The following is a 27,275-nucleotide window of genomic DNA, read 5'->3' on the forward strand; positions in this document are numbered from 1 at the left end:
GGTGGGTGTGTGTGTGGGGGGGAGTAGCCAAAACAAACAAAATTTCAACTCACAAGGGCTCAAATAGAGTTACACAGATTCTTGATGCCCTCGGGCGAACGAAAGAATATTTGAGAACGCAAATGGTCCAGTCGCGTACATAAAGACCCCGCCCCAACCCCCCCACCCACACACACACACACGCACGCACACACACACACACACACACACACACACACACATACGCCCACACACAGACACACATATAGACATAAAAGGCACACACACACAAACACACACACAAGCACACACAAAAATACGCACACACACACACACGCACACACACACACACACACACACACACACACACACACACACATACACATACACACACAAACACACACACGCGCGCGCACACACACACACACAAACACACGCCTCTGTCCAATAGTTATTTATTTAGCACATATCCGTGTTTTTCTCCCTTTTGTTGTCTCACAAAATGTCTTAAGCTATGGCCTATGGGTACTACCAATAGAAGTGCGTTTTCGTGTGTGAGGTACTTACAATTTTCTCAATCTTGTCAATCAGCAGTCCAAGTTGGTCTATCATGTCTTGCTAAAACACAAATTTAACTTTTTTGTCAGTCTTCGTGTTCTTAGTAACTTGACGTTTTTGTTATAGCTTCATTTCTTGTGCGCACCTTCCGATGCAGCCCAAGCCAATTTAAGTATTGTTTTGATTGTTCTGAATGAGCAAGTGTTTCAAGAATCCCTAACTCCATCCACTTTTCCAAAATTTGGGTTCAAAAGATTAAAAAAAGGAGGTTTATTAAACATTAAAACAAAAGCACAAGAATGTTGAAAATAACAAAAACATAAAATGATACAGGGAAAGAATTTTTTAAAGTCTTTCCTATTCGTTGAGCACTGGGATGGGGAGGGATGGCGGCAATGGGGGTGTGACATTTGGGGACTCCAATATTGTAAATAAGTCTTGAAAGACGATGCATCAAGCGGCAAACATTTCTGCAACAATTCTACAAAATAATCATTTTCCCTACGAGATGTTCCCTCCAAGCAAGGACCTGAGAGAGTAACATCACAAGCCAGCCCCCCCCCCCCCCCCCCCCACTAACAACCAAAAATTAGCCATTTGGAGCATTCTGTGCAGTAGACATGTTTTGCGGTCACCCGATTCCAAAAAATGTCTTTTCGGAATGTTTTTGCGCTATGAAAAAATCCCTAGTTGATTGGGGACGGTTATCTTGCAAGATCTTGCAAGAATCTAGCAAGAATCTTGCAACACTATGCATCATCTTACAAGATCTTGCAAGATAACAGTCTGAAATGCAAGAGTCTAGTAAGATAATCGACCATCTTACAAGACTTTTGCAAGATAACCGTCTTGCAAGAACCCCCGGAAACACGCCATTAGTTGTTGCATGGGCCTCTTTAGTTTCTTTGAAGAGTAGAGAATTGGATTCGAATAGGAATCGGAGTCAAAGCTTGCACAACCGTTTTCGCAATTTTTTAATAGATTCAGGCATGCGCTGTTGTTTTCTTGTTTAATTATTTTGGGATCTTTTCCGTTTGTTCCCCCCAGCTTATTGGGTGCATATTATTTGCACACCACCCCTCCCCCCCCCAGACGCACGTGCCATATTTTTACATAATGATTAACCATGTAATAACACGTGCTCTGCAACTGGTGGGAGCATAACGTACGGGGGGGGGGGGCACAAACGGAAAAGATCCTTATTTTGTTATGAGTTAATTACCCTTGTTTGTTTGAGTTGTTCCAAGTACTGCAGGTTGATCGATTCCATTTGTTTGGCTGCCTGTTGTAACTCTAACTGCGCTTTCTAATCACAAACAACAATCTTTGAAAACCAAAATTAAGACATTTTTGCAACTAATTTAAACAACACTGAAACTCATACAACTTATTTTTGAGAAATTGCAGAACACTGATACTGTAAAGCAAATCCAAATATAATAATATATAGAAGAGAAATTGGACCCCAGCTCCCGTGAACAAAATTTGATGCCATGAATCTGAGTGATCAATTTTCTATTTGGTATGAGTTGATAGCAGTCTGTATGACAATATAAGCGGCAACATAAAGCTTTTACAATGAATACATACTACTGCAACTTTCTGCAAAAACACCAATTCAGGTTATCAATATTTTATACAGGGTAAAAAGATTTATCTCTCCTCACAAAAATCCTGTATTGATAAGTTATAGGTTCAGAAAAGCATCAAAAACAGCACCCGGCTTCAACAACATTTTTGCAAAATTCAATAATTTGATCAACATATTACAATGGGTAACACGAACTTTTTTACAATGTATAACACGAGTCTTGGAGTATCCAGATAATGGGCAAAAAATATACCACTGGTGAATAATCATTAAGGACCTAAAATTCTTGTCAAAAACATTCTAACAAAAAAAATTTCACAATGTTCAGTACATTCATTTTTGCGGCAGATTTCCTTCGTTTGCCGTTTCAATTCCATCTTTTGTAAAACATTGAAACAGTTCATACATTGAAAAAATTACTCTCAAAAAACAAAAAAAAAACAAAACAAGCACGTTCATTTTACATTAAGTTTAAAACACTTATCTTACGCAAAAATTCCAAACGTTCGACTATTTTAAAAATACAAAAGTTTCATAAAAATGCAATTTATCAGCAATGTGAAATGGTTTTCACTTCGAACGCTTTATGCGCTCAAAAGACATCTCTTCATTGATATGGTTAACCGGCGCGGCCATTTTCGGTAAATTACTTTTATATTTCATCTGTTTTGTTAAATACAACCATTTTTCTTCAAAAAATAAACCCAATTGAAAGAATTATTAAAAGAGATATTTCGCATGTATACGTTTGTGCAATCCGTTAGTATTCAAACTAAAACTTAAAGAAAAATTCTAGGGGAAAAAGCGATTTCTTAGTGATTTCCACATTTTAACCTGTGTTGTTAACACCTATACCAACAGTAAATAAAAATAGAAAACCAGTGAAAACTTCAAACAGTTAAAAACAGCAAAGAGCAAATGATTTTATACAATCATAGCAAAAAAGAAGCATATAAAAATGGATTCAGATAAATAAAGATTCAGTGATTCCATTTTTTAAACATAAATTAGCGATAAATTTGTAAACCACGATGTAAGCTCAAAAAGTTTAATACAAGATAAAAGCCTAAACACAAATAAAGATCACTAAACGCTCTCCATATAAACTGGTTACTGAATATCCTTCTAAATATCAACATAAATTGAAACAAAAAATGTTTTGGGCATTGTTCTGTTTAAAAATGATACATATGAGTGAGTGCGCGTTGTAAATGCCCAGGTTTGTAATGTGGGCTTTTGTAAGAACATGGCTGAGTTGTACAATTGTGTTTATGTTTCATGCTTGTGTTGTGTATGTCTATGCGCCAGTGAATATTTGCATGTGTGCGTGGTTATGCGTGCGAATGCGCGAGCATGCACATTGATAAGATAATTGAGAAAAAGGAAAAAAATAAGTAATGGCAAGGTATTGTAATGGCAAGGTAGTGCTTCAGTTGAAATCGCTCAGATTTTATCAATAATCAACTACAATTTATGTGTTTATTATGAAAAGGTCAAAAAGATACTTGAAAGATAAAACAATACGAAAAAAAGGATAATAGAGAAAGTGACCAAATTCTGTCTACTTCCTTAAAAAAAATTGAGACAATTTAGATTAGAGATTTGAGTTATTTTTTTTCAGCTGTAGATCAAAATGAGCAATATTCAAAACAAGTTTTTCCTAGATATAGAGACAAAACGATAAAAATTCTAAAACAAAACGAAACAGGACGGTGTGATTCCGTCAAAAAGTCTAGCAAGTTCAAAAATTACGGGAATCACATAAAAACATAAAACAGTTAATAAAACAGAACCGACTTCTTCAGCTACTTGAATTCTGCGTGTCTTTAAAGTCAACAAATATAGCTGACAGAGTGCCAGAAAAAAAACTACGATAGCTTTGTGCACAGGCAGAAAAATTTTGAAACTTATGTGTTGTTTCTATTATCTGGCTTTAAATAACTTTTAATTAGACTCCATATAATCAGTTGATCTTATCCCCTTTAATTATCCCTTTAATTAAAGTGAGCAAAAATCAACTTGAGAGAAAGGAGGTTGAGCAAAGTCACGTGTGACCAAAAACTTAATCAAACGTATGGACACAAACTCACTCGAAAAAGAGTAAAATGACATCTCGCAAGCAATTCAGTCCAAATTGCAAAGTTGAATCCATGAATGAATGAACAAAAAGCAGACTTGAAAAAAGCCTGACGTCATAGGGTTAAAACAAAATCTTGACAACGAAATAAAAAACATTACCGGAAGAATTCCGGAAATAACTCGAAGTCGTATCCCGCGAAATAATTGACTTTCATATCACTAACCTCTAATTGCAGAACGCATCAATGCAAAGAAAACATCTGTCTTAAGTCGAATAACAAAGAACATTTTGCGAAAAACGAATAAACATGAAAAATTAGTAAAATTCAATTTATTTTTCATATATTACTGGTACACATACAAACGGGAGACGTTATTTCATGCATTGAAAGCTATAAATCTGACCACAAAATATCAGCCAAGACTTAATAACTCACAAACATCTTTTTGTTGAGAAGAAAAGGAGAACAAAATGAGAATACGAAAAAAATGTGAGTTCAAAATTCATAGAAAGAGACAAACTTAAAGCGAAAAGACTGTATCCTTTGTGAAAACAGAGCCAACAGGAAATAATTTTTCATTAACTTGGCAAAATCAGCAAAATAGTTGATAAGTTTTCAAATTAGCGTTAACTTTCGTTATTTAACAATTATTCTCAGAGAACTTTTAAAAGGTAATCGAAACAAGCTAAATACTAGTATTTTTGTCTACAATGCGCTGTTAGATAACATAAAAAAACCTAAAGAAAACAAAAGCAGGTTAAAAGAAGCTCGTGAACAAAAAAATCCACTGGCACAGCGAAAATTTAATCAAACTTACATTTCTTGCTCTCTTTCAAAAAAACTATGAACACAATAACTACTCTTTCTTCTCTCCGGTCTTTGATCAATGAAGTAGGTTTTTCAAACTTTATTCACTCCCCTAACTTTCGGTTTCATTGCTCGCTCACTCATCAAACAAACAAAGCCGGAAGAGTTCCGGAAACGACTCGAAGTCGTATCCCGGGAACGAACTGATTTTTCAAATAGCTATAATCTCCTTGCAGAACGCATCAGTGCAGAGAAAACAACAATATTAATTCAAACAACAAAAAAAATTGCCAAAGTAAATGAAAATGAATAGTTAGGAAATTTCAGTTTATTCTTCATATAGTATAAGTACACATACGAACAAAAATGTTGTTTCAAGCAGCAAATCTTACAATCTAAAACAAAAGAGCAGCCAAGCCTCATTGATTTCACAAACATCTCTATTTTTGAAGAAAAAGAGCGAAATTGAGAAAAACTGAAAAAATTGTGTACAATTTCTCAATTATTTGTGAAATTTGATAGGAGTCAATTTTGTAGGAAAAGAAACTTGCATCCTTTGTAGTAAACAGAGCCTACAGAATTTAGGCTGTAATTCATTTACCAATAAATTCAATAAAACGATACAATGTGCCAAAAATTGCAAAAAAGAGCTCCGCAGCTAAGCAAAGATAATGAAAAACCACTATCATTTTCGTCCACTCTGTAATATTGTTTAGCATTATAAACACGTTTTCACGTTTTTAATGCCTGCATCAGTTTCACTCCAGAAAATTGATTTAAAAATAGTCTTCCAATACGTCTTCGAGTGGTTAAAAGACAATGCCAAGATATAATTCAAATTTCTTTAAATATGTAAAACCATGTTGGCCGAAACGAATGTCTGAAACGAATGTTGGCCTCACTATTGCTTCTCTGCTAATAATAAAATATACTCAAAAAATCATCGGGTTAACTGGAGATTAATACAGGCAAATTGTCCAGAATTGATTCATGACTAATTTCTGCTTTTGCAACAACCATTTTTTCCGGAACATTGAAAATACGTCCAGCATAAGTTAGCCTGTATTAGTACAACAATGAAGCTCGCTTAACTTTGTGAGTGTTGGAAAGTATTACAGCACATCTCTGCAAGTCTTAGAGGATTAATAGAGTAAAATCATTGCAAGCAAGGAAATTTAAAACAGCACAAAAACTTTCTATGGCTAAAAGAAGTAGTTAAAATGTCTTCAAAAAAAGTAAACGGTTAATAAAAATTTGACTAAAGTTTTCATTACTCCTCGCCGCACAAATTATCTCGCAAGACAAAGCTATTTTCCGAACCTCAACACTACACTGCTCACAACAATCTTCAGAGCACAAAAACCTATTTTTTTATTTATCCTAGGTAAAAAATTGGTGGTACTGAGGGACCAATTGGTGATATCGGAATCCAGTCTGAGCAGATCATAGTAAACCAAGTTTTGTCAGCAAAAGTGTTTGCAATAAACGTCGGCAAACTTTTCATTTGATATTTAGTATTAAACAGCAACTGCGGCCAAGTAGCTTTAACTGCTTAAAATTCTGAAAGAGAGAAAAACTTAGATGATGCAAAACTCAGTCAGGAACGTTTACTTCAAGGGGTGGGAGTAGACAGGAGTACGGAAGGGGGTTCTAGAGGACTCGAACCTTCTCAGCACTGAACATGACATTTTCACTTTGTTTAATACGAGAGGCGATGAGCAAAAATGTCAAAGTTCAAGCGTCTGTAGTTTGAATAGGGAGAAGAGAGTGTCATGGGAAGAAAAATTCTCATAATGACCTTTTCACCTTGAGTATTACCAGCAGTTCCTCGTTTCTATGTATTAGTACCTAAGCTACTGTTAAAGTCCAATGTTCGAAAACAAGTCAATGTTCGAAAACAGAAGTCATAAGTACAAGTCATGAACAAACTTGAGTCAGCTAAAAAAAAACATAGCAGCACCAGTCCTGAAATACAGTTCAAAGAATTGAAGCAACTGAAGACAACAGTATCATCCAACTTGAAGAACAGACTCCAATAACAAACAAAATAAATACCAAAACGTCCACGAAAGTAAACAAGACTCTAAAAAAATTAGAAAAATAGTGTTATCGAAGTTATTGTTCCCAACAACGTCAAACGCAAACAGATTGCCAAATTGGAATTTTGACAGAAAACACCAACTATTTGAAAAACTGCTGCAGACAATATAAAAGAACATCATAAACAACATCTGGCAAAAAGGATTTTTACGAATGTTGACAACAAGTGGCATCAAAGTTCATGAAGCACGCAAGTAAACCTTGAATCCTTTAACATCTATTGCACTATCCATCAATCGAAAAGAAGAATGAACTTCAAAAAACCAAATGGGGAAACATGCAACAAAAGTTGAAAGAGAACGGGGCAGCAATCAAAATTTCAAAAATAGTAGAAAACAAATGGTGTCAAAACCAATTAAATTAATAGCCAAAAACCAAAACTATTATATAAATCCATTTATGCCTAATGGGAAAGCAAATAAGACCTATCATAATTGATACTGACCGGGAGGACAAAAAATATAAATAGAGTTATAATTAATTGGTCCATAATGAGACTAGATGACAGAACAAAATAAAAAGAACTAGAAAAAAGATTAGAAAACCCAAAATATCGCTAATATTTTTTCGACAACATATATGGTCAATATCGTTAATACCATTATTTTGAACTCAAGTTAGTAAATTCATTTATTTGAACCTGTCCAAATAGAGCCCATGAGACCTATCATTGATGAGACTCAATAGCAAAACAACAAAAAGAATTACGAAAACAAATAGCTCCAAAGTCTTTGAAAACCATTAGTTGGCCTCTGTGGGGTCAAAATAAGTGTAATTATGGATTATTAGAACCTACATATCGCGTTTAAAAGTGTTCGTAAAGAAAATTTAAAAAAACAGCGAAAACAGAAGTCTAATTGCAGCACGTCAAAAAAATTGCTCTCAAAAATTTCAAATCTATTTCAACACAATTCTCTCACTTCACTTTAAAAAGCACTTTAACAAAAGTCACTTCTTTCAACTACTCAATTTTTGCTCGTCTTACTACACCGGCGTGACTAAAATCGCTACTCCAATTTGACTTCTCATTGACAATAAAAAAAAGTCAAAAAGTGTGAAATCTCATGAATTCAAATTCTGATCTTGCATCAGTGTGAAGACAACACACCAATTGAATTCAAATAGTTTGAATTATAAAAAAACCTGTAGCATCTCATTACTGAAAAATCCGGTAGAATCTTGTAGAAACTCAATACTCAATACTGTAGAGTCGTATAAACATGTAGAATAACAATAGTCCTCTTTTATCCTTTTCTACTCTATACAATAATTACCCCAATCTTCAATCGAGTGCTTTTAATTAAATAGCAATACTTAATTAAGCAGTTAATCAAATACCAGCTTCACTTTATAGAACAACTTAATAAGTCCAGGTGGGTGGTTGAGGCGGCGACTTAAATTTACTTTATTTTCTCCAATCAAATAGATGTAGATCGAATAATTATGTCACAAATACGATCTAACTATATTAGCCGTAATAATGCTTGTCTACCTGAGGACAAATAGCTGGATATGGGTCAAGCAAGACAAAGTCGTAACGCAATGGAAACAAAGCGGTTATGCAAAAATTGCGAACTATGAACAAAAGTCTGATCAAGGAGCAACGCTGAAAAAGTTAAACAGGCGGTTGAAAAAAAACAAACGCTGATAACGCAAGCGCAGAAAATTTGGTAAATTGGACCTTCTCTAATGTTGATTAAAGTGCAGTGCAGTTGAACATTGACTTTTTGAGGAACGAAACGAGAAAAAAAATTAAATTCACTAAAATCTAATGCGCAAAGCTAGGCAGCATCGCCATTTCCTGCAAAAAAAACAAGACTGCAATCACACATTCAAAAAGTTGTCAAAATAAACCGTTCTAGCGAACAAGGTAACTGGCTAACGGCATTCAAAACTCTTCAAAAGTTGTATTAATAAATGCGAGCGAAATATTAAAAGGTGATTGTTTACCACATGTAGCGAGATGAAAGACAAAGAAACGATCAAAGCTGACAGAAACAGAAAGCGCAAGATTAATTCAAAGTTTTCTGCAAAGAACACAAATTATCTGAACTCTATGAGCTAAAAACCAACACAAGACACAAAAAATTGGCTCCAAAAGGAACAAAATGCATTGTGAACAGCGTGAGGAGAATTTTAAAGCCATTTGAACATTCACATTAGGGTCAACTCAAGCAATCTGTGTCCATCTATGAAATTTGCAGGAAAGTACTTGATGGGAGAACTAAACTGAACCTGAGAAATGTTACTAGGTTTCCATTTAAATTAGTTAGCACTTAATTAAGCAGTTAAATGGCACAAACAAGTTGAAATTCGTGACAACTTACGACTAGATTGTATACGTCCTAATATACGCGATTGATTACTTTCTGATATAAACTTTATAATATAAAGACTGCTTTCCTTTTTTTCAGAAATTTCAATGAATCTTTCATTTCTAATTCACAGTAAGATAATTCTTGTTTTTGTTAGGAACTAATGACGGCTATTTTAAAAAAAATAAACACCCAAAAGTTTCAATTAATAAAAAAAACCAATATTGTCTTATAAAAATTAAATTTAGCTGTTCATTTAGTCAATTCAAAAAAGGTAACTAAGTCAAAATTGTTAAGATATAATTCGTCAAAAATCAACATCACTTTTCAATGTAAAATTTTTTTCGTTATCTTTGAGTTTCATTATGCTTCAGTCCAAAAAAAATTGCGTTTTGGCAGCAAAATGGATCATAATTAGCCCTTTAAATAATATTTTCCATGGCAGTTTGTAGTCAATAAGTAAATTCTCACTTCATAAAATTTATTTTTGTGACGTTAGTTGTCTCTTCCTGCGTCCTACCACCGACAAATTTCTCTAAGAAGTCTTTTGATAAGATTTGATAAAATTGCATGATTGTTTGAGGTTTTTCCTTTTTAAACAAGTAAATTTTAATTACGAGCAAGGATAAGAGTCATGGACAAAAAATTATATTTTACAACTTTTGATAAGCACTTGCTGTGAAAACCAAACGTGTCAATTTCGCTGGCTATGTCAATGCAATGGAGCATGTCAATACGTTTTTCAAGGTGGCATGGGGTTCTGCATTTTAACGTGAAAAACAACCCAATATTAGTTTTTAACTATTCCGACCCCACTTAGTGGTGAGAGGAACTATATAGTCAAATGCTTTTGTTGTTCAGTCAATTTTCGCTGATCGATATATTCATCGTAGAGAATCAACCATTAAAAAGCTCTTCGAGTGCAGAATTTTGAATTGAAACTTTTAAAATTTTAAAATTTCGTTTTATCAGAGGAGTTATTGAGGTTGAAAATTTTTGTGAATATTTTATACTTGGGTATGGTTTTGTTCACTTTTAGCGTCATTTCAGCTCAATTTTAGAATCACAACTAGAATGAAAACGTTTATTAAAAATTCTTTTTACGATAAAATGTGGACCATTTGGTGTTTCTAAAAAAACGCGCAGCAATAAAAAGACTAAGTTTGGTCTCAACTAGAAGTTGACAGTCTAAAGAATATTGGAGAAGTTTTTTTTCAATTTTCACAATTTTTGGGTTTTTTCATGCCATTCAGAGACAATTCACCAACACTACCAAGATTCCATCGGTGACAAACTCCATTTACGACCAAATGAGGGCAGTGAACAATTTTCTCCTCGGGAGTTGATCGCTCGTGCTTTTTATGGATTCGACACTGTGTTTACCTAATTTGTAAGGAATTTTTGTCTTTTGGACCATTTGTTGCATTTTTGTAGTCCCATACATTAGTTTGGTTATCAAAAAATGCAATTGGCTTCCAAAGGTGGAATAGGTGAACCTATTTAAATCATTGAGTGCTTAACTAATGGCTGCTAAAACATTGAAAGTATTTTTTTAGAAAATAAACAGATTAAAAACCTTAAACTCATTTATGAACTTATAGATCGGTCCCACTAACAAAAGATCCTATAATATTTTTTTAAAAAATCAAACATTAGTTGATTTGTTGAGTGTTCTTAACTTCCAAAATTGTGCTTTATGGCTTGAAATTTGCAGAATTTTTTCAATTTCGAGTTCTTGTTCGAAGTGTTCGTTCGTTTTTGAACGTCTTCTCTCGCTGCCACAATATAAAAAATTGCCATTGACGTTAGAGACATTTAGACGAGAGTCAGAATGGAACATAAAGAAGGCTATCAGCAATTAACGCTTGGCTTTAGTGCCTTCGACAGTTGCTTCTTGCACTTTTCTATTGAACTCCTAATTTTTGCATGTAATTGTTGTTGTTTTAATTCTAAGACGTATTCTGATTAATGAATATCTTGTTGGCTTCCAATTGATGTATAGAGTATCGTGTTCCATGCGTTTCGTTGAAAGCTTTTGGTTTTATTGTTTTTGATATTACAAGTTGTCTTTAAATTTAGTGATTTGTTTTAGTTTACATTTGTTGTTTTCAAACTATATTATCACAGAACCAAGAGATCCAATAGGTGATGAAAAGAAAATTGATTTAATGTATCCAAAAACTTTAACTGGTAAACTTACTTTTTTTAATGACTGTGACACTTCCCTAGTGCACTTTTTCAAATGTCTGATCTTTCCCTGCAATTGCTTTTCTTTATAGGGCGAGGAATTTTTCTGATAAATAACTTGTCTTAATAACTTCCTTTACCGGGGTAGTGAGCTTGTTCAATGCCGTCAGTTGATAGCTAATGATTTTGATGCTTTTGATTTTAAATGTTTTCAATTTTTTGAACATTTGTCCTTTTGTTCTTCTTTTTACAACTTCAAACTAATTCTCATCAATGAGAAATCTCACAAAAATCTTCATTTTTTCTATTGATTTCTGTCATAACCGATGTAATATATCTTGAATGCTGAGCATCTTCTTACAAATTTTGTAAGCGATTAATTTTGGGGCTTCTTCTTGTCCTTTAAAATATTCGAGTTAGTAACAAAACCCATTGATTTTCAATTGAAACCCAAATGAACATCTACAATCTTTCATTGTTATAGTAACTCAAATAAAAGAATTTATAATTGAAGTAATAACGTATAAAATTCAGACAATAGCTGATGATTTTAATAGGCTTTAATACTTTGCGTTCACGTATATTGTTACTAAATTTTTCTCTAAGTCTGTATCTGCAGTCATTTTGCAATCCTGTTCTACGGCTTAGTCTCACCAGAGAAAGCACACATTGTTCTCGCGAGGAATTTAAGTAAAAAATACATAGAAATTTTTCGTTAAAAGCTAATGTTTTTATGACTTTGTGATTGTTTGGTTTTTTAAAATTCAATAAATTTTCGAACCCTTCTGTCTTCCTGTTGTGGACTGGTTATGTAGTCCCATTCTGGACAGTTCGCATCGGCTTTGAAGTTAAGCACAAGTCAATTTGTGTTTTTAAGGTTTTATGTGATGGCATTTTGACTTTGTAATTTACTTTGTATAAAAAATCACTTATTTTATTATGCTTATTAAGCAAGATTATTATACAGATTTCATAACTCGCGTTTAAGTATGTTTTAAGTTATTATACTCACGTTTAAAGGTATGTATTGAAAAGCAATTATGTGATCAAAACATTACCTACCAAATTAAGACTTAAACTATTAAGGTTGTTACTGTGCTTAGAATATATGATTTTCTACCAGAGCTAAAATTAGAGCAAAAAATTCAGAAAATTCTCATTGAATACAAACAGATCATTTATTGAATCATTAATGAGTATATTTACTTAAAATGTTCAATCACTTACCATAAGGGACAGTCGTTCATCGGTGTCGATAGTTTTATCCGTCGCAGTATCGGAAACTAAATCGTCCGCAAACTTGTTTAACTTGTAGCTCAGCTCTGACAAAGAGTAACTTTCTATTTGACCACCTTCCTACAACAAACACATGCATTATCAGGATCTCTGGTTCATATATATGAACTGTAACAAACTAACAGTTGTTTCCCGTAAAATTTTCATGTGCTTTTTTAATTAAAAATAATAAAATAATAATTGAAGCAATAAAGTGATCTCGAAATGTCAATTAACGAAATAATGAATGGTAGGTTCCGTTTTACTTTATAACAGCGCAAGTTTTGCGTTATAATTAGAAATAATTCACTGCACATCGGATCAGTTTATATGTGCTGTATATTTGAAAATACTCGTTAAATGATCATAACTGATGAATTCAGTTAGAGCGTTCAACAAACTAATAAAAGTGGCTAATAAATTGACCTTTATTACAGGGAACATTCAATTTCTCAAACGAAAATTTTATGGAGACAGATATTTTTGAGTATCAAATCAACTGACCAATCGCGTTTTGAATCCCTTTGCCTCGCTAAGCACATCCTGTAGAAGGGACGAGTAGTCTTTAGTGACGTCATCAACCTTCTGGCTAGAGGGCAGCAGTTTGTCTGTCTTGATTGACACTTCAGTTCTGTTTATCTCATTATTCAACTTGCGACCCAGCTCCTAGAAACACGCAAGACAAGCGTCAGAAGACCGTCACTTTCCTCAATATTATTAACCAGTTACCAATTCAAAAATAGTTTATGCATCAAGACAACAAGAACGATTGATCCCGTCCGATGCCAAACCCTGATAAACCTGAAAATTAAAAAGGTGTTGAACATATATACGCAACCTCTGTTAGTTACCTAAAAAGATAAATTTACAAAACTATTAATAACCATTTTAAAGTTTGTTGAAAAATAAACAAAAGTGAAACAATCTCTGCCAGAGCCTTTCAAAAATCAAGTTGGATGCATTTTATATACAATCAATAAGCTACATTGGAAACTCTTCTGCTTTATATCGACGGATCATTATAGCATACACTTTGTCTTCATTGTATATCAGTAACCGAGGATTATAGAAAATTATTATTCTGAAATTCTGCCAAAAACCTTTCTGGCCGAATTTTTGACAACAAAAATTGGCTTCGATAAATTCTGCGTCCCCAAAACAAACGAAAGTTTCCCGGATCTCAACTAAAAGCTACATATAGCCAAACTTGAGTTTCAGCAATATTGCAGCTGATTTTTTGTTCATCATAGTTGAAGCTAAGTGTTGGTGTGCTTTAGACACGAAAGAAACATATTTGTGATTGATATTGCAACTATTTCTTAAACATACTTAAAAGGTGAAAAAGCGAGAAAATTGAAGAGCAAAAAAAACCTAGTTTTGTCTCAAATAAAACATAAAATATATATGGTTTTTCAATATTCAATTCAGATTTCATTGGCTTTTAAATGACGTCACTTTTATATATCTACGCAAAAGATTGGGCCAAATGCCAAATTTGGCATCACAAAAACAAACGCAAAAATTTCAGAGCTCCAAATGTGTTTAGAAAGTTTATGAGCAACAAAAAGCAGATGTATTATCCCTACGCAACAGAAACTGGAACAAATTATTAGAAAGCAAAGCCGAGATTGAAACGAGGGCAAATCCGCCCTGAGTGTACGTAAACTAAAATGTACAAAAAGATGTTACTGCTGATGTGAAAAAATTATAAAAATTGAAAACACCGTTACGCAGCCTGGTTCGATAACTTCAAAAACCAATTTAAAAAACTATCATCAAATTCAATTTTCGCAAAAACTTTTAACAGATCACTCACCTTGACTGTATAATTCAACCCTAACTCAAATGATAAAGCACCGTACTATAAAATTGATAGAGGAAATTGAATAAGAAACACCCTTAGATTCCAGCTCAGGCAAAAAATATTACATGATAATTGTTACCTGCAAAAAATGACTCCTAAAGTTTCAGATGATCCTTTGATTGATACATAAACTCAATGTTGGATAATGTGGTTTACGCTAATGGCGATGAATTGGAATGACTGAGGACAAACAAAACTGTCACGGCATTTGTTCAATAAAGCTAAAAAAGCATTATAATGAACCGGTTTTGAATAGGGCGAGAACCAAAATTTCATTCGAGATAAAACACTGCTTTTTATGCCAAAAGTTTGAAGCAAATGAATCACTCACATTACCAGCAAAACATTGATTCAAATGGAGGAAAATGATATCCGAATAGTTAGAAAAAAAAACAGATTTTTATTGAAAAAGGGGCAATCACTTCTAACATAATTAAAAAAAACTTGCTGAGAACCATATGGGCCGTAGATGATCAATTCTGATAGCACAAAAAATTTCATAACGCATGGGTTGACAAAAACGAAGGTTTCTAGGTTATTGAGGGTTAGAGCAATTTTAAGCATTTCATTCAAAAAAAGTTTATTATTCAGAGAATGAAGTTGGATTGAATTTTACAGCTCTTTTGAGCTTCTGCAAGTATCATTGAACCATTTCGAGTAATACAGTTGATTAGCAACATCAATCAGAAAGGCCTAAATGGGATAAAAGCACAATCACAAGATTTGGAGCCGTTGGACCTGGAGTCCAAAATAAAGGTAAAAACCAAAAGAGCACCATTGGATAGGGACATGCAGACAAAATTTGACAGCCCCTCCAACTTGCGGTTCCTAATTCTTTCACCTTGGTAGTTATGAGAGTTCAAAGCTGTAATTTTCCGGCTATCCGCTTTTAAGTAGACATTTTAACTCTCTTGATAAATGAAACGATGCGAACATGTGGGAGTGATAAGACACAATCTGTGTAACATAAACTGACAATTTACTGGTTTTGCAACGAGTTTATATTAAGTTTCGAGCAACGATTGCAACATAAGCGGCCAGTTTTTTGTCTAATAGGAAAAACATCCTTATTTGCGATAATTTACAGTGGAAAATCAGTTTGACAATGGGCGTTTTGTAGCGTTCTGTAAGAATTTTCACACATCTTTTCCTTCATACAACTCGATTACTTTTCCCAAGCGATAGTGGAGAGGTTGACTGTCCACAATCAACCAAACCAAAAATCCTACTTTTGTGCTTCCAATTCATTCCTCGACCGCTTATTTCGTTTTTGCAAGTAAGGCAGGTTCTCTGTTATCTATCGGTCCTATTTTATTATAACTTGCGGTGGTTTCGGAGAACGGACTGGTTGGTCACGTTACGTTCAAAGTTTCAACAATTTGATTTGCAGGTAAGGCGTCCAAATCTTCGAGGTCTACACTGACTGCTGTGGGTGGCCTGCACCACAACCAACAATATTGTTGATAAGGACTCGTCTTTCATCGATAAAGCTTCTAAGACCTAAATGGCCTCTTTGCACAATCTACCGAGCTCTTGCCACTCTTTTTAGATTGAAATAAAATGCTTTAAAATCATTTGCTGCCTCGGACAAAGTTCGTGCATTTTCGGATAACATTGTCAAGCGGGGTCATCTTCGTGTGAAAAATCTGTAGGCAGTATCCAGACACGCCATTGAACTATAAGACTGCTCGAGATGGACAACGAGCTCGAGATGGACTGCTCCCACACAGTTTCTGTCCTCATAGTACACCAGGATCCGACGGTAATAGAAACATAATATTCTGGATTATTGCAGAAAACTTTCTCACCGGAATTTTATTAAAAAAGGCTTCAAAAAGTCTTTGTCCAAAACATGCAAAAATTGCCCCGATCTCAACTTAAAGTTCCATATAATCAAAATTGAGTTTTAGCAATATTGTAGCTAATTTTTTGTTCATTATTTTTGAAGCTCAGTTTTCTGGTCCGTTAGACACAAAAAAAACATACTGATTTTTGATATTGCAACTACTTTTTAAAAAAAAAGTTGAGAGAGAAAATTGAAAAAAAATGTCTCAAAAAACAAAGAACATATAAAACCTGTCCAAAGTTCAAACAAGATCTCAATAGCTTTTAAATGCTGTCACTTTTATATACGCGAAAGATGGGGCCAAAGATGTATTATTCCAACCCAACAAAAAAAAGAAAAAAATATTTGTAAGCAAAGTTCGGATTCAAACGAGGGCAAATCCGACCATGTTTTACGCAGATTACAATGTACAAAATAATTGTTACTGCTTATGTCAAAGAAATAAAGACACTGTTAGGCCGCCCCTAATAATAAATCAAGAACTGTATTTAAGTTCAATATTTTGAGATACTTTCAACAGATCCAGTGATCTTTACTGTACAATTCGACCCCAACTCTAATGATTCAACACCGTACTATGAAATTTACAAGGTAGAGGAAATTGCATAAGAAATTCTCTTATACTTCAAACAAAAACTATTAAAAGATTTCTGAATGTCACCTGACAAAAATCACTCCTTAATTTTTCAATGATTATTTGACTGACACATAAATTCAATTTTGCACATTGTTAGTTATTCTAATGGCGATGAATTCGAATGATTGAGGACTTTGATTGGAATGATTGCAATTTGTTCAATAGAACAAACAATAAGTAAACATAGCATTAAAATGAAATGATTTTAAACTTTAGGCTTAATAGGACAAAGAAAAAAATTTCATGTGAGACTGTTTTTCATGCCGACAGTTTGAAGCAAATCAAATCACATTAGCAAAACGAAATTGGCCATATTGAGCAAAAATAAAATCAGAATAGTTAAAAAAACGAGATAGATCTTCATTGAAGAAGGGCAATTAATTCATACAAAATAAATTAAAATAAAGTTCCGTAATTAGGGGCTAATAAAACCGAAGAGAATTCCAGATTAGTATGGAATAAAATACGATTCAAATTCATCCAAAAATTTATCACCCAGAGAAACCGCTGGATTATACTTTACAGCTCTTTCGAGCTTCTGCAAGTATTATTGAACCATTTTGTGTAATACCGTTGATTAGAAGCTTTAATTAGAAAGACATCAATGGGATAAAAGCACAATTACATGATTTGGAGCCGTTGGACTTGGAGTCCAAAATAAAGGTCAAAACCAAAAGAGCACCATTGGATAGGCACATGCCCACATAAACTACCAACATCTCCATTTTGCGGTTCCTAACTCTTTCACATAGGTTGTTATGAGAGTTCAAAGAAGACACAATTTATGTAACAAAATTTGACAGTCTACTAAATTTACAATCAATTATTAGGTGTCGAGCAAGCATCGCAACATAACGGGCCAGTTTTTTATCTTAAAGGCAGAACATCATATTTTGCTAGAAATTTACAGTGGTAAATCAGTTTGACAATCGGCCTTATGTAGCGTGCTGTTGTAATTTTGACAGATGCTGAAAATGCTGTTGAATCTTTTCTCTCAAACAATTGAGGTATTTTCCCCAAATGATATTTGAAGGGTTTAGTGTTCTTCTCAATCAAGCAAACAAGATATCCTCCTACATTTGGTACCTCCAAATCATACAACGAACACTTATTTCGTTTTTTGGAGGAAGACAAGCTCTCAAAACTCCATCGGTAACATTTTGCTGTAAGTAGTTGCCGTTGATCGCTGTAATTTGCAGTGGTTTAAGAGGACAGACTATTCGACCACGCTACGTTCAAATGAGGAGCTGTTGCTGCTCTTTTTAGATTGAAAAATAGCTTTTAACTCATTTGCAGCTCAGACAAAGTTTGTGCCATTGTAGGATAACATTGTCAAGCGTTGTCGTTTTCTTGCGGCAAATCTGTGGACAGCATCCAGATACTACAGATTGTCGAGATCGTCAACAAGCTCGAGATGGACTGCTCGCAACCTCAAACGAGCAAAAACAAGCAGACCCACTTCTTTAAGGTTATCCGAAGCAGTTTCACTTCCAATGGGTCCAAAGTACTTAACACCAGTACTCCAAAAGATCCAAAGATTGAAAATTGCTTTCAGTCTAAATGCTGGCTGGAAGATTACCAATCTGTGGTTCCATTCCGTGGCAAAGTCGTCGACGCTTCAACCGGTTGTGCTCGACTGATCACAAGGAATTGCCCAGACCACCTTCCCATATTTTTTTCGGAATCATATTTCGGATATATTTAACACACTCAACATTGTGTGCAAGTGACTGAAACCTCAGATACAAGTAATCCACTCGACTAGAACCGCTCAGCATGATAGGGCACTTAGGTTTGAAACGTGATGTTTGCTCTCGGTAGTCTTCTTTTGTCTCTCATTACACAGTCAGTGGAATCGAGTTCCCGCTTCTCAGAGCCTTCACTTCATCTGGAAAGATCTGACACTGAACCATAAACCAAACTGCTCTTTCCGATTGCTTCGGCCTCCTCTTTTCTAAACCAATGTAGTATCCAATCAACTGTTCTAGTCATTCTTCTGAACTCACTGACTCACGCCAATTTCCTGATTTAAACTTGCGTACACAAAAATTGTTCGACCAGATCTTGAACCACTTGTCTGAAGTTGTCTTCATCAAGTCTAATTGACTCCTTCGACCCATTCAGTCAATTTATCCAGTCACTATATGCGATTAGTTACACCTTCTGTCCAAAGATCACTGGCATTTTCCCTTCCTGTACACCACTCTGAGCGATCCATCTTTCAGCCTGTTTCCTGTGACCGCAGCCATTGAATCAGCTTGGGTTGTGTGTTGTGTGTTACAAGTACAACACTCGTTTTTCCCAGAAAAACGTGAGATTTTACTGATTTTACTTATTCCACTTTATTTGTCAGATTTGTTTTCTCTTTTGGCTTTTCAATAAGCATTGGTTTCTTCTTTTGGTTGCAACAGACGACCGTGATTCTTCTCGCAGTTGTCTATGCCACATTTACGAGCTGTTTGACATTCCTTGGCAAAATTGTTCTTTTGCAGAACAAAAAAGAAATTCTTCTCTTTCGCAATATTATATCTTTCCTCAACAAAAATTGTTGTTGTTCAGCTTTTTATCATGCACTAAACTTTGTAAAGACTAATAGTTTCGTCGGTGGTGTTACTCATTAGACTGGTACTACTTATCTAACGGTTATGCATTTCCTGCAGCCATTCACGCAAAACAAGCAAATTTGGTAGCTTCCTTTGACATACTGGGCTCTCGAAGAACATGAACTAACATCGTACGATATCAATTGGAATTTTTTTGACAGCAGTATCTAGGTTTCGTTTCGAAAAGAGATGAATCGTACACAAACTGCTATAAAATTCCAACAAACGCGTTGATGACAACAATGAAGTCAGTGAGAGCGGATAGTTCGTAATGTTGGATGACAGGGAAATTCTGAATCCTTGCAAGCTGAGTTGACATAATGATACTTATTTGACTAAAATCTGACCATCTTGTTTGGTTCTGAAGTGGCAGCCATTTTTATTGTGTAATCGTTTTTCGGTGCTGTTTTAGCTTATACCAATCATCATTTGTTCTTTTTTTCATAGTTTTGAGAATTTTGTTTTCGGAGAATCATTCACCAACTCTGTCTAGTAGCTTTTGAAGTTTGCAGTGCTGTTGTTCACTTTTGGACGCATGGGGATAAGACGATAGTTTCCCTTGAACAGGCGCAAAACCCGTTCTCTTCTATCTCGCAACTTTCAATACTCTTGGTTGAAATTTACATTCTGATGAGAAATTCCCGTAAAAAGCCTTTGGTATGTTAGCAGGTTTGCTCTCTACCTGATTTTGAGTTTATTTCAAAATGAATCATCAACAACCCAATCGCCACGGTAATGAGCGACTTCATCACCAAACGGAAAAACAAAAAGGAATATCCATACACCAAAAAAGGACGGTAGCTTCTCTCCTTTTTTCGCAAGAGTAATATTTTCTACGCAAAAGACCCTTTTTCCCCAAAGTCTAGCATTCAAGTTCACAACTCTCGCTTTTTATTAAAAGCGAAATCCATTACTCAAATTACATTCAAACTGAACGTTAGCAGCAGCATTTTGGCATATCAACTACTGAATCGTTCCTCAAATTCGGTCATTTTTAAACGATTACATCTTAATCAGCTTTTAGCTTTTAAAAACTGACTTCAAAACATCTCCTTCTGACCTGTACATTTTTTCCTGAAAAATATTTACAATTATTAACGCGGTTATAATTGTAAATATATTTAACCGAGTATATAATGAAATACAGCATTGTAGTTCGTAAGACAAAGAAGCAACTATAAGTATTTTCAGGAAATACGAGACAACAAAATAACAAATAATATATAATCAGTCTCTTTCGTGCCAGTCACTGGTAATGAAACATCAGCTGTCTGGCAGCGAATTCCCTCCATGTCCAGTCTGATGACTAAATATTAATGTCAACATCCATCTTAAATCAGTAGGACGACAAGTTGCAGTACAGCATTCAGAACCAGTAACTTCTGTTGTTCCCGAAAAATTAGGTCCCATTTTTAATCAGGATTCAAAGTTGATTACAATCCAATTTTACCCTATCTCCAATAGCAATTCCTGATAATGCTTCATAGCCAAAATAATGAGCCTAAATTTTTTTAATTTTTTAATTTCTCATAAATTTTGGCCCTATCCTCCAATTTCAACTTTAACCGCTCTTTCAGAAGACACCATCCTATATCTTTCACCAATTCCGACACAATTCCCTTTTACGCTTATTTTCCTACAGATATTGATTTTCAATCGCAGTGTTTTCTGAGTAGATCATTTTTACTTGCAAAACATTCTGTGTTTGATTTCAATTGAATGATGTCTTAAAAAATCGTTAAATTAAATTCGAAACAACCCATCATCATTATCTGACATTTCTGAAGTTTCTACAAAGACGAGTTCCTAGAGGATGAAAACAATATCCTGTGATTTTTGAGGAACTTATTTTTTTTATATTCACAGAATCCACATTTGATGAAAATCTAGCACCTGAAAGTTGTTTCATCGGCAGCACAAACTTTGGGACCAATTCCAAAATTAAACTGACCGAAAGCAACGTACACTTCATGGAAAAAATATCTGCATAAAAAATCGAACCGTTTTTTATTGCATGTGTTACTTTCCCAAAAGGAACGATGGTAGGTTTCGCCAGACAAGACTTCTCGACAAAACTGTTTTTTGTACAGCAGTTGTGTACACTGCCGCTACATTCATCATTTCATTACTTCATCTATGAACCAGAATTAGAACAACAATACTGGGACCAAATTTTATTAAAAGAACGGCAACCCATAGCCTACCAACGTTAGGTTTCCAGGTATTGGTTCGAATGACAACAAATGCTTCGAAGACAACAAACTTGAGCTATCACCAGGCAAATCCTCGGCAAACCTATTCACGACATCAAGCTAGGAAGTCAGCCGCATCCTCAATATCCGTGTGGGAGGCTCCCAAGTCCCAACATAAAAGCATCCCAAAGTGCTTGGACTAACCTTCGACCCGATGTACCGGTTTGGCAAGAGTGCCAATGTGATTATGGAGAAGGTCAGGAAAAGAAACAACATGCTGTCAGCCCTAGCCGGAAGCACCTGGGGAAAGGATAAGGAGCTCCTCGCCACTACTTACAAAGCTACTGGTCGCGCAGTCATGAATTATGCAGCACCCTTGTGGTCGCCTGGAATGGCAGAATCTCAATGGCTAAAACTTCAGCGTTGTCAGAATGCAGCCCTCAGAAATGCGAAAAGATGCCTGAAGATGACTATGCAGGACGACCTACACAGAGAATCCAAAGTCATGCCAGTCAAACAGCATTGTCAACTACTATCAAAGCAGTATTTACTTATGTCTTATGTTTCAACAAGGAGAAAGAGAGATGAGAAGAACTTTAGCCATGGAGCACTCGGAGGAAGTAATTGATGCAACAGAACTTGAGCACCCAAAGTGGATGAAACGCGGCAACCTTATTCTCCGCACAAGAAGCGTACGACAGATGATCCAAGCCGAAAAAGCCAACAAACTGCTCAATGACATCCCTCCTCCGATTGCAGATGAAGAACGAAATATTGCGCGAGAAACGAGGACAAAATTGGCACAACTCAGAGCGGGCTACTCAAGAATGCTAAACTCGTACCAAAATCGCCTCGACCCAAATGTGAAAGATGAGTGTCCAGATTGCAAGGAAAGCCCGCACGTCACTCGACATCTTTTCAATTGCAAGAAGAAACCAATGAGTCTAGACGTAACAGCCCTGTGGACAGATCCGGTCGCTGCTGCAGCGTTCCTCGGAATCTAGAAGCCAATGCGTTCTCCCTGGGCTACAACAACAACAACAACAACCAACGTTAAGTGATAGAGCGCCATGTTAAGCAACACCTTTTGAATTATGAACAAATTCTATCTTATATACCTTACTGTCTTGTGAGCCACAAGTCGTTAGCACGAAGAGCAACAACATTCCAACAAGCAAACTACTAATCAGGAAACATTTGAAAATTGAACATAACCTTGCTGAGCCCCAAAATCTTCTTCCCATAACGGCAGTGGATATGCTTTTAAAACGTGGTACTTTTAAATCTTGAACTAACAAACATGCACTCAAAAACAAAATTAAAACTCGACGAATTCTTATTTTATTTTAAAAAAAGCAAAACCATTATAGACAAGGCATCTGGCATACCGAACAAAAGTCAATTTCCTACAAATCCCCTGAAAAGGCACGTGGTTAGACTTAGACACATTTGAGAACAAAAATAAAAACAGCCGGCAATAAGTTACTACCCGCACACACACCTTCCAATTTTATTCGACTTTCAACCAAAATTCGCATGGTCAATTACATCATTTTCATTACCAGTAATTGCTTCTCTCTCCACGGCCTTATACTAAAGACCCCTTTTTGGATCAAATTTACAGCACCCTTTGCGTTGCCTCCTCAAGCACTTGAATCATTGCATCCTATTCGGTTACATTGCTCATGACAAATGAAATCATTAGTTTCGAAATATTCTTCAACAAAATTAAAACTGATGCAGGATAAATAACGTTTCCTTTCTCCCCCCCCCCTCCCCCAACCCATAGTAGAACTGCATTGCTACACACTTCATCTATTTTTGCTTTTCAGATTTCCCGAACTGTTTGGGGCTGATCCATCCCTAACATTAATTTGAATCACAAAATGCATCTCATGACAAGCATTAGCACATGGGAACACATAGCTCTTGCCAAATAGTAAATCACAGAGTATGTACAACCTGGCCGTCCCTATTATCTAGATATAATCAGGATGCGTGTGTTCGTCCTCAATAGAAACAGCAAAGGAAGGAAGGCTGCCTGAGGATATTCACGCGGCTTCATACTGAAGCCCACCGAAAGTTTTACAAAATTTTATGAGCCCCTCTGCTCTAAATTTCACTTTTTACTGCATACATAATTTTTCTGCTTCACCTAGCACAATCCTCATAGCCATATCAAGACAAGTCTTCAAACACAATCTGAAACTTGCAAATCTACAATTGAACCGACATGATTACGAAATAGCAGGAAGCTATAAAAAGAAAACTTCAACATCGTTGATCTGGAATGATCGAAACATACCCGGCCGTTCCCATAACCAAGATTGGGATTGAAAGAAGAGAAAAACTAATGAAAAAAAATGATTTGTAAAACAATTTAAAAGTGCGAACTATTTTGATGTCATTTTGGAGCTGAACATACTCCTGTTTCCTAGTTAGACAACACAGGGGCTATTATCAAGACCAATAAGCATTAGAGATGGTAACTAAGAACGAATTTCGAGTGAAGGGCATCGAAAATTGAGCTTTATGGGTTTATCCGGTTTCTATTTCTGATTTCGGTTTTTGAGACTGACTGTTCAATTGCTTTGCTGAGCAACTGCTGTCTAAAAACACTTTTAGAAGAATGAGAGAAGAGTGAAACTAGCTCTACTTGAACATTCGACTGAAAAAATTTCACGCCGCAAAAACACTCGCTTTTTCGCTCCACTTCCTGTTTCGGCGTGACCAAAATCACTACTCCAATTTGACTTCACAAATCATGAAAATCTGTGAAGATCTTAAAAAAAGACAGCGCCCCAATACAATTCAAATTCTTTGACTTAAAAAAATAGGAGCGCTATATTCTTAGCCACAGCACTGACGTAGTAAACAGGAGAAGCGAATGAGGACAGTTATCATTTTTACCCGTTTGTATTGGAGACATTTGAGAATAGGGGTCTCGAGGAACTCGTCGTATCTCAGCCCGGTCGACACAGATCCATCCTTCTCACTGCAGTTCCTGAACACAATCAAAATATGAGACTTATACACGTAGCCTGCCCATTGAAATGAACAGGTTATAATTACAAGATAAGAACCGAATGTTCTTATCTTGTAATTACACGCGAGAGTTCGAATTTTCTCTGTTCCCCGTTGCCAAAATTTTTGTTTTCGTGAATTTGTGCAATAAAAAATGCTAATGGATTATCCAAGGCACAAGGATGTACTAGGCTTTAACGCGGTCCCCCAAAATTTTTAAATGCCATATAAAGAGCTAAAATATCAAAAATAGGTAGCTTTATTCAACTGAGAGGAAGTTAAAGTCCAAAGTCGAAAAGCTACCAGCATTAGTTCGCTCAAGTTGGGACAATTAATTGTAATGTACAGTTACTTGATAAGTTTGCCCAGTTTGACTTCGTTGTTGTCCGGTTGGCCATAAAGCACAGTAGCTGCAAAGTTGCCTTGGAAGTTGGGAATCGTGTTCGGGACATCCACTACGTTCCTGAAACAGACCTATAATTAGCAGAGCACATATACTCTAATAGTGTGGCGCAGAATAACAAGTTAAATGACCAAAAAAATGAGTTCCAACTAATTGGTCAAAATTTTTGGTCAAAAACACGATGCTCAACTTTCTTGAAATGTGTATTTAAAACAGTTTTGAAATTCTATTTGGCATGACACGCAATAATTTGTACAATAAATTATGATACAAACTGTTTTCCTAGAGATTGTAAGTATTCATTTAGATTATCCGTATTAATATTGACTATAAGTGTTCATAAAGAACTCATTTCTCGTATTTACAAAAAGTATTGTTATAGACTCAACATTTTACCCTCCACTATAAGTATTGGGATTTCGCATTCCTACACTCTGAATAAATTGCAGGTAAATTGATTATAAATTTCAGGGAAATTTGATAGAAGCTATGACTCATTAAAAACTAGTGATGTAAAACGTTGGCAACTGACTCGATGAAGCTGTATGACATGTCCTGGCATATCATAAGTTTGAAGTTGCCTCCACTCAGGAATCCACTCACTCCCAACAAAGTCAACAGAGCAAACGAGAGGAAGAGAAGAGCCGTCGTCCTAAAAAATCACATCGGTTTAAAATGAATCAGGCAAAAACTGGGATCTATTCTGTTTTTGCCCCCCCCCCGTGTTTCTACGCTCCAAGTTACAAATTATAGGTTGGTATATAGCACGTTACGATGTAAAACAAATAGCGCGAGCGCCTGAGGCGTGAAAGATATAAGCCCACTAAGCTGAGGGGGGCAAAACAGAATAGATCCGGAAACTGTTATAATTGCCTGATCACTATATAGTAAGCGCCAACAGAACACATCGCTCCCCGAGAGCCATATATTCCGTTTTTTTCTAAACTATATAGCCCACGGTGAAGCATTGTGAGTAATTTGTCAATCAATAAAAAAGACAACGTCCGTCCATTGAGAAAGTTTTTTTTGCAGTTATACAGAAACCCTAAAAATATTCGTGATCAGCTGAATTGTTTGTACTTTATTACGCATAACACATTTTTTAGCAAAGCAAGCATTGTATCAAATTGTCAAATATACGCAAAAGATAACAACTGAACACTTGAATTCCAAAAAAGATATAGTTACCGAGCCAATCGAGTAGAGGTTAGAGCCAATAAATGTACAATTTAATTAACGATGAGTAGGGGAAAAATTTTGTGGAGAAAAACGGCGTGCATTTGATTTGATTTGTTTGTTATATCTAATCCTAATTATCATTGAGAGGGTCATTTAGCATTAGACGAACATCAACCAAGAAACGAAAAATTAAGTGACTAGCAACTGTGCTCAATAGGTTTGTGTTTCACTTTTTTGCCTTAATTGCTTTAACATTACTTAACATTGACTTAATTTAAATGCTTATTAAACAGGATGAGAGAAAATTTAATTAAATTATCCTAAAGCAATAAAAACAGTTGTTCTGAGCCAAAAGTTGTGATAAAAGAAAAACTGATCGACCGAAAAAACAGCTTGAGATGTTCGGAAATACTATCGCTCATATGAGGAGTTAAAAGACAAAACACGTTCACATTGAAAACGTTGATACTGAAAACGTGATATTGTGGCGTGATAGCCGAGAGGTAAGGTGTGAGATTCACACACCAATGATTGATAGTACCATCCCCTGCCTCCGTGAAGTTGTCTGTGTCAGGATGAGCTCTTACTTAACCATAGCTTTAGGTGGACCATAGCCTGACCAATGTAGGCTGCA

At 35.4% G+C, this 27,275-nt stretch overlaps 1 protein-coding gene across 6 annotated transcripts in view; it reads right to left on the minus strand.

The window, feature by feature from the left end:
- Positions 1 to 27,275, minus strand: part of LOC142341739 (prominin-1-A-like) — a 105,833-nt gene that overhangs the window by 33,756 nt on the left and 44,802 nt on the right. For 5 of the 6 annotated variants that reach the window (XR_012759125.1, XM_075392913.1, XM_075392912.1 and 2 more), the window contains 8 exons: positions 25,995 to 26,114; positions 25,412 to 25,522; positions 24,946 to 25,039; positions 13,398 to 13,559; positions 12,846 to 12,974; positions 9,444 to 9,461; positions 1,760 to 1,843; positions 547 to 597 (listed from right to left, as the gene is read on the minus strand). Coding sequence is in view for 5 of the 6 variants with exons in the window: in XM_075392913.1 (XP_075249028.1) it covers positions 547 to 597; positions 1,760 to 1,843; positions 9,444 to 9,461; positions 12,846 to 12,974; positions 13,398 to 13,559; positions 24,946 to 25,039; positions 25,412 to 25,522; positions 25,995 to 26,114 (769 nt within the window). In the remaining variant the exon portion in view is untranslated. The remainder of the gene's footprint in view (positions 1 to 546; positions 598 to 1,759; positions 1,844 to 9,443; positions 9,462 to 12,845; positions 12,975 to 13,397; positions 13,560 to 24,945; positions 25,040 to 25,411; positions 25,523 to 25,994; positions 26,115 to 27,275) is intronic. The other variant, XM_075392914.1, reaches the window with a different exon arrangement.

Source organism: Convolutriloba macropyga, chromosome 6 (assembly GCF_964194025.1).
Source record: "Convolutriloba macropyga chromosome 6, txConMacr16.3, whole genome shotgun sequence".
NCBI classification, from domain to species: Eukaryota; Metazoa; Xenacoelomorpha; order Acoela; family Convolutidae; genus Convolutriloba; species Convolutriloba macropyga.